Raw genomic sequence first — 9,461 nt, forward strand, 5'->3', positions numbered from 1 at the left:
TAAGAATCAACAAGTGTATTTTCTTGTCAATGATCACCAGATGTTCTGAACATGGAACGAATATTCAAATAATGAAAATTTTGCATTTGGGAAACACTGGTGAATTGGATTGTTTAGATATTCATTTATAACAATTATTTTGACAGACCTCATATAAATGTGAAACTATGAATATTTAATTTCTATGTAACAAATCAAGTCAAAATACTGTGTAGCAGCATTGGCTTATATGGGGAGTGGCAGACGGTGCTTATTCCTACTGCCTCAACTCACCTAACCAGTGGCGTAACACTCATGCACTCTTGTGCGACGGTCCGCAGGATCCTTAACCCCTAAGGGCACCTTACCACATGGTCTTGATCCAGCACCCTTACCCAAAAGGACTTTGTTGATACACAACAACATAATGTGTCTCTGACGTGGACTGTATATAATATTATATCCAGTGGTGAATTAAAGGGGCTCCTAAATTTTTAAATTTTAAGTCTGTGAGTGCCATTTCCAGCCATTCAGAGGTGCCGTAATCATAAATTTTCTTACCTCAGCCCTAACCATGGTGGGGCTATGGTGACCCTTTATCAGTAAAATTCTCCCTGGGCCTATATTCGATTGTCCAGAAATAAATACAAATTTATATATTATTAATGAGCATACAAGTTTATATATTAATACATTGTTTCTAACTCGGGTGTTCTTCCATTGTGGTATTAGACAGCCGAATATGTGAAAAGTTATCGTGTTGAGCTGGGCCTCTCCATTCTGTCCTTATCTGAGAAGACTTGGTTCTACCCATGGGCTAGGAGCGGCTGGAACCAGTGCCGACGTTAAGGCTCTATTTAGCGGCGCCCCTGCCTTACCGCTCGGCCACTCGGCTTGTTATTCATTTTTACAAAACTATTTTGACAGACCTCATATAAATGTAAATTCTATAAATATTAATTTCTGTGTAAAGCATACTACCAATGCATAGAAGTAACACATCAAGTAAAAATACTGGGTAGCAGCACTGGCATATCTAGGGAGCAAAAAGGTGCTTATCCCCCACCTTCACATCACCTAACCAACAATGTCATGTTTACATAAAGCAAGGCCCTCAGGACTGTTTCATATTGATATTTTAGATTGTCTAGAAATTAATAAACTCATGACATTTCTTGAAAAAACAAGAGCATATACAAGTTAATATAAATAATGCATTTTAATTTAATCATTTCAGATCAAAATGTATCTTGTAATTACTATACAACTCGGCATTATCTGCATCATCCAAGCAGCTGCTCAAGGTGATACCCAAGATTGTAGTGGCTGTTGTACTGCTCCTGCAGGGATTCCTGGAATTCCAGGCAGCCATGGTAATCCTGGTGGTCCTGGTTCAATAGGCATGAAAGGAAATGTTGGGGAAAAAGGAGAGAAGGGAAACCAGGGATCAGATGGAAGAGATGGGCTTCCAGGTAAAATAGGACCAATCGGTTTACCGGGTGCTACTGGTGAGAAAGGAGGAAAAGGAGAAAAAGGTGAACAAGCTACCACAATCAGCCAGCCCAAATCTGCCTTCTCAGTTGGATATAATGTACACCCAGGCCGCCATCCAGTTAGTCCTATGAAATACCCGTTAGTAATTACCAACTTTGGGAATAACTACAATAAAGAAACAGGCAAGTTTGTCTGTCGACATCCAGGCATCTATGTCTTTCAGTTTACATCAGGCTCAGATAACAGTCATAGTAATACCAACATAGTAACAAGCATCATGAAGAATGGGCAACGCATTGTCTCAGCATATGAGTATGGTTCAGGCCACAAATCAGCCAGCAACATGGTAGTTCTTGATTTAGTAGCAAATGATGAAGTGTGGACTGAGCCTTATAGTACCAGCTATAACTACTACTACAGTAATTCCAACATATACTGTTCTTTTTCAGGCTTCCTGCTTTATGCATCCGCATAAGGAAATTTTGAAAAGCTAATAATTACAAATTCCAAATCAATAAATTGCAACAGAATATGACAATCTTTTTTAATGACTTTTTATCATTAGTAAATAATATAGTATTAAAAAAAAAGTTGGAATGCTAACTCAATGCTGCATTGAATGTCAGCAGTAATTACAAAAATTCAATTCAATATTTATTTGCTCCAAAAGCTAATCCGCCATACAAGAAACATGCTTTTAGTGGCTTTATATGGCCTCCTATACACACTACAATATCTTTTATATTATATGATAGTGAATACAGGCATATTTGTAGTAAATAGCTTAGATAATAATGCTACAATTATAGTGCAAGGCACAGCAAGCATTCTTAGCCTACGATGTAACATCATACAGTTGTTAGTTCATGAGACTTGATTAATAATAAAGTACAATCTGATCATTTTACTAGGACTAGCTAATGTTTTTGGAATTCTCTAATATTATATAAGTACTATGAATAAAAGAAATTTAAAAATGAAAAAACATGTTAAAAATTGTTTGGTTTTTGTCTGAATTTGTGCTGACATCAAAGCTCACTCACCAGGATTTTGCAAAAATGTGGTGTGAAAACCAAAGGGCATCAAGTCTACAAATCTCACAACTGCAATATTGGGGTTTGCATTAATTTTACCGTCTATAGTCGAACCACCAAAAAAAAATCCTTCATTATAATTATATTGCGAACTAGTTTTAATAAATATATTCTATTTATAAATAATAATAAAATTATGTTGTATGATGTCTATTCACATTATACTGTACTAGTATATAGGTATAGGCCAGGTTTTATTCTAGGCTGAGAAATTAACACGTTGCAGCTTAGCTAAGGCCTGGATAAACAGGCACAAAAAACATAAATTTTATGCCGACATTGTAAACACAATAAAACACCAGTAATTATTAGTCAATGAAAGAAACATACCAGCATAGAGACTGCCGTATTATGCACCTTATAACTCCATTAATTGATTAATTGATTAGACTAATTTTCTCAATTTAATTTATGCTTCAAAGTGAATTATCCCATAATTATCTAACCTACATTTAAGCACCTCTCACCTGACTGCTTACTAATCATACCAGATTCTGCAGGGTAAAATTCTATCAAATGTGGACATATCGAAACATATAAGACCATGTGCTTTGCTGATGATATACTAAAAAATAAAGAATAGGCCTACAAAACAAGAAAATGGAGTTGCATATTACATGATATCATTTATTTCACTTTTTACACATACAAATTGGTGTGTGTATGTACAGTTGACTCGCATGGTGTGTGTACTATGTTTGACTTGCATTGTGTATGCAGGTATGGTTATTATCATAGTATGTGTGTATGGTTGAATTGCAGTTGGATTAATATAGCGCTTGATACCGAACAGTCTCTACATTGATGTGTGAATTGGCTCTTATAATAACTTACATCTCCCCAGAGGGTCTCTTTATGTCTAAGCTACCCGGTCAACCAGTCTGAGCTACTCTTGTCTGTCAACAATAGGGGAGAATGGACCAGTACCCTGGGGTAGCACCCCCTCCCCCTGCTTGTCTTTAAAGATGTACTGGGTTTTTCAATATGTAAACTTGCATGGTGTGTTCAGGTATAGTTGACTCACCTGGTGTACTATATTTGGTTACTCACATAGTATGTGTGTATGGTTGAATCGCAGTTGAATTTATATAGCGCTTGATACCAAGCAGTCCCTACATTGATGTGCGAATTGGCTCTTATAATAACTTACTTCTCCCCTGAGGGTCTCTTTATGGTCAACAGTCTGAGCTAATCTTGTTTGTCCACAATAAGGGGGTGAATGGACCAGTACCCTGGGGTAGTCCTCTGCTTGTCTTTTAAGATGTACTGGGTTCTTTAAGTAGGAATATGCAAACTCGCATGGTGTGAGCAGTTATGGTTCACTCACATGGTGTGAGCATGTACAGTGTGTTTACTCTTACCCTGTATGCTGTGTGCCAGTATAGTTTACTCACATGGTGTATGGATGTATGGTTATTGGTCTCACATGGTGTGTGCAGGTATGATTTCTCACTTGATGTGTATGTACGGTTGAGGTTCACATGGTGTGTGCCGGTTTGATTACTCACATGGTGTGTGTGTAGGGTTGATTCGCCTGGCAGGTGCAGCACACCTGCCAATCTCGGGGTAATGAAAATCTTTAGATTTTGTTTTTAAATTTTACCAAAAAATCCAAATTAACCAAAAGATGATGCAAGATACTAAAAAAGACACTTCAAGAAATCATTGGCCGTTGGTGGCGACGTTCGAATAAAAAATAGATGCTTGTCACGAAGCAAGCAGGCGACGAATACATTGATTAATAACGTTCGAATCAATCAAATTTATGCATAAATTCGAGTATTTGCGGGGACGGGTAAAATCAGTGAAATAGGTTGAAAATTACATTCGATAGGTAGAACTGGAGATTTTTTTAAATGTTGGGTGACACAGGATCGGGTGAGTTGACAGGTTCGGTGCAGGTATGGTTACTTGCACGGTGTGTGCAGGTGTCATTACTCACATACAGTGTGTGCAGGTATGGTTCACATGGTGTTTATAGCATGAATTTAACATATTGGTGATTATCTGTCCATAGAGACTAATTAAGTTATATGCATATTAACTTGGAGTATTGTGTCTGTCTGTCACCTAGTTGCCTTGTTCCTGACATTTCATGAACCCAATACTTGGACTATTCGTGGATCTCAGTAAAGACTAAAAAAGTTTGTTTTGATTATCTTCATACATAGTCAGATAGGATGGATAACAATGATCCACACCTTCTTTCCAGAATGAAGTAATGTGTGAAGTATCCTTATCATTCTGAGTATCTTTATTTTCATCTTCACCATTACCATCCCTACAACCACCATCACTATCACCATGATGAGTGGTCATGGATCACAGGAAATGAATAATTAAAGAAAAGGTTTAAATGAGCACTCGTTCTGATTGTGATCGTGATAACAAATATCCACTCCAAATTTCAGGTAAGAAGTAAGGCAAGGAGCTTTGTATTTATTCCAACATAACCTTTAATGAGTTCATTATTATTCGGACATACATTCGTAATGATATCCAAAACCATGATATCTAAAAATAAGTAAAGAAAAAAAAAGGTTTAAATGAAATGAGCACTTGTTTTGATTACCTTTAGGCACACCAAATTTCAGGTAAGAAAGTAAGGCAAGGAGCTTTGTATTCATCCGGACAAATATAAAAAAAAAAACACTTGTTCTGATTACCTTTAAGCACAGTCAGATATATTGGGATGGTAATAAACATCCACTCCAAATTTCCGGGTGGAAAAGTGAGGGGCTTTGTATTCATACCGACAAATATTCAGAGACACCTTTGTTCTGATTCCCTTTATGCTCGGTCAGATATATTGGGATGCTAACAAAGATCCACACCCTATTTATAGAAAGAAATAATGTGCAGAGTTAGTTATCATTTGGACATACATCCGTAATGATAGTTAAAAACCGGAATATTGTCGAGTAATATTGGTTTTGAATTCAATAACAAAGTTGTTGAACTTTCATTTAATCCATCTGGATTCACAAGATAAGAAAAATAGAAAAAAGTTTAAGAAATCTGATTGTATATAAAGGTAATCAGAACAATGAAAGATTCATTCAGTACACAAGACAGCATTAAAGAAACAGCACATCAAACAAAAAAACATTTCTCAGCACATCAGACAAGGCAAAGGACTTCAGCAAGACTCACGAAATTGTCAAAGGCAAGTAGAAATTGAAATAAGTTTGCTTACAGTTCTGCTTTTCAAACATAGTCAATCTAGTTTTACCATAGTACAATTACTCTAGTTTCTTTGTAGCATATGATTTAGTTTATGGACTTCTAATTACATAAAAAGAGGGTTCAACACTAGTCATATGTACTTCAATAAATATGTTTTTTAAACATTTTGGTAATATGTATGCACTATTCACTAAGTAGAAGAGGCTGTAATGTTGCTGAAATTGATTTTAGTTTAATAGTTTTTTCAATTCATAATCAAATCAGTTGACCCGGTAGTAAATGATATTTGAATTGATAATTATATAATCATGGAGTAAAAACAGATTGTTTACAATGGAGGTGACATCTTCTATTATTAACTGTCAAATGTAAAGAAAAGGCCCCATTTTATTTAAGTAATAAATTTATTTTTAACAACAATAATCCCCCTCAATGTACTAGGAACAAGCCTAATAACTTGATTGAACAAAAATGGGATCAGGCAAATTTTTATATCGTGAAACTAAAGCATGGAACAGCCTTGCAAATGAAATTCAAACAATATTTAATGAACTTTATAAAAATCTTTTAAACGATATTTAATTAAACACTATTTAATTACTCTCTTCCTGACAAAATATTGAATCAAAATTTTACAGATTTTTCCTTTTCAATTCTGTCTTAAACTATGTTGTTTTCGATGCAGTAGTTTCATATTTATGTACATATTGTTTTTCTTTTACTCATTAGTTTTGTCTTAAGTTCAATTTCTTTTTCCATTTTGGTTTTCTTTTATTCATTTTTCTTGTGATACCAGTGCTACACCACTGAGAGTGTGATCACAAAAAAACCCCATAAATAAATAAATAGATAGTGTGCTTTACTCAGGTTAGAAAGTTAACTTGTAATTGCAAAAATAGTGGAATCAGTCTATATAATATATTTTCAGATGCTAATTATTTGTTTTCATTGTATTTACTGATTGTAAATATTATATGGATATTAGTATCCAAATTAAATCAATTATTTCACACCGTAGGCATAAAATTTTTTTTTTTTTGAAGAAAAATATCCGACCCAGATATTTTCTTTTTTGGAGAGAAAATTTATTTAAATATATTTATATAGTTTATATTTCAATTACTTCAAAACTATGCTTGGATTATTATTCCTCCCATTTCTTCCACGGACTAACTCTCTGTTGCACACAATATGTTCCTTATCATGTGCAACATTTCTACCACAATTTCTGCCATAAAGAGTTAATTCATTGATGCATAGAACGAACAAAAACAACCATTACTTCTAATAAATATTGAAAATAGGGTCAAGTAAATGTTATTCCCCCAACTTTGTGGAATGACCAATGACATTACTACTTTATATTTAGTGAATTGCCGTCGTTGTTGTTTGCGTAAAATAGAATTGATTCAATTTTACACAACGCAAGGAAAAAGCTAATTTGCGCATGCTCAAACTGTGGGATTTGTAGTTAGTGCTTCGTGTTTACATGTTGGAGATGAGTTATCTGTCATCTTGACCGTCGCTATCTTTATCAATGATGTTGCTACTATTATTACTGTTATTATTATCATTATCATCACAGCCTAGCCTAGCCTGGTCTGGATAGAGCTACTGTGATGGTGTTCTTCTACTGTGTGGCATACTGTATATAATACTGTAAATATTAATACTGTATTTATATAATGCATCTACCAGTTCTTCAAAACAATTTATTTACTACACAGGGGTGATGTTGTTGCTATTATTACTGTTTTATTATCATTATCATCACAGCCTAGCCTAGCCTGGTCTGGATAGAGCTACTGTGATGGTGTTCTTCTACTGTGTGGCATACTGTATATAATACTGTAAATATTAATACTGTATTTATATAATGCATCTTACCAGTTCTTCAAAACAATTTATTTACTACACAGGGGTGATGTTGTTGCTATTATTACTGTTATTATTATCATTATCATCACAGCCTAGCCTAGCCTGTTCTGGATAGAGCCACTGTGATGGTGTTCTACTGTGTGGCATACTCTATATAATACTGTAAATATTAATACTGTATTTATATAATGCATCTTACCAGTTCTTCAAAACAATTTATTTACTACACAGGGGTGATGTTGCTACTATTATTACTGTTATTATTACCATTATTGTTATTATTATCATTATTATCACAGCCTAGCCTAGCCTGGTCTGGATAGAGCTACTGTGATGGTGTCCTGCTACTGCGTGGTATACTGTATATAAACAATAATACTGTACTTATATAATGCATCTTACCTAATCGTTCTTCAAAACTATTTATTTATTACACAGGAGTGATGGGAGCAGGGGAAGGCCCTAGTAGGACAGAAAACCACAAGTCGTCGAGGAGAAAAAAATATATATGTATTTTTTACACAGGCCCCTATTAGTAGACTCTGAAATCGATTAAATAAGCCTTTGAAACCCCTAAATTGTCATATTTTTTAGTGGCTTTTCCGACTGCACTATGTAGATCTTACGAGGGATTTTGAGCAGCGTCCGGCCACGTCCACTTTCTTTTTGTCGTTGACATTGGACACCTACCCACCCGTTGGGCAAGTCCTGGTGATACCCCTATTATTACATTGATTTAAATATTTATCTGAGTCTAGCACTATGTTTGACTCTAATTTTAGCTTTTTATTTTGGTTGTTTTAATGTACAGTACTTAATCATATTTTTGTTATGTAAATATATTTAGGCCTACTTGATATCCAGATCTGCGTAAGCAAAATTTCAGTCCTAGATTTAAAAAGCATGAAAATGTCATACAAACTGTAATCAAACAATAAGGAAACAATGTATTGTATATTTAAACTGATTAAACTGAATATTTACTAAACAGACCTAGGCTTAATCTGGGGGTTTATATCTGTGGAACACTTATAATTGTTGATTTAATATTATAATTATTTTTCTTCAGGGTAGGCCTATCATTACAGTTAGCTAACCAGAGCCTTGCAGGCGTCAACGTTCCTATGCATGATACAGGACTTAAAAAGTATATAGGCCTTATATATATATATATATATACGTGTATACATATATACATACACATATATATACACCTATATATATATACGTATACATGTATATATATATGTATATACGCGCGCATGTACATACGCGTGTGTATATATATAAAGGCATGTATATTATACGTATATATATATATATATATATACGTGTATATATACGTATATATACACGTATATACACGTGCATATATATATACGTATATACACGTGTATATGTAAGAGTAGACTTTAGAACACTATTTTATTAGAACATGTATATATGTGTATATATATATATATACACGCGTACACGTGCATATATATATATACGCGTACACGTGCATATATATACGTATATATAATATATATAATATAAATATATATATATATATACGCGTACATGTGCATATATATAATATATAAAAAATATATATAATATAAAAAATATATATATAATATATATAAAATATATATAATATATATAAAATATATATATAAAATATATATATATATATAAAATATATATATACATATATAAAATATATATATACATATATAAAATATATATATTATATATAAAATATATATATACTTTATATATATATATATATTTATATATATATATATATTATATATATATATAATTTTTTTCAAAGTCATGCCTAGA

The 9,461-nt window shown here is 33.4% G+C and overlaps 2 protein-coding genes across 2 annotated transcripts in view; both read left to right on the forward strand.

Annotated features, from left to right (window-relative positions):
* Positions 1-2,076, forward strand: part of LOC117106167 (complement C1q tumor necrosis factor-related protein 5-like) — a 6,727-nt gene extending 4,651 nt beyond the window's left edge. Inside the window, exon 2 of the mRNA XM_033247517.1 lies at positions 1,217-2,076. Within this exon, the coding sequence (XP_033103408.1) occupies positions 1,217-1,948 (732 nt within the window). The 3' untranslated portion in view covers positions 1,949-2,076. The remainder of the gene's footprint in view (positions 1-1,216) is intronic.
* LOC117106169 (complement C1q and tumor necrosis factor-related protein 9-like) overlaps positions 1,353-9,461 on the forward strand; it is a 14,120-nt gene continuing 6,011 nt past the window's right edge. The window contains exon 1 of the mRNA XM_033247519.1: positions 1,353-1,367. The gene's annotated coding sequence lies outside the window, so the exon portion shown is untranslated. The remainder of the gene's footprint in view (positions 1,368-9,461) is intronic.

Source organism: Anneissia japonica, unplaced genomic scaffold, assembly GCF_011630105.1.
Source record: "Anneissia japonica isolate Jap-2015-1 unplaced genomic scaffold, ASM1163010v1 scaffold288076_len169038_cov169, whole genome shotgun sequence".
Classification (NCBI taxonomy): Eukaryota; Metazoa; Echinodermata; class Crinoidea; order Comatulida; family Comatulidae; genus Anneissia; species Anneissia japonica.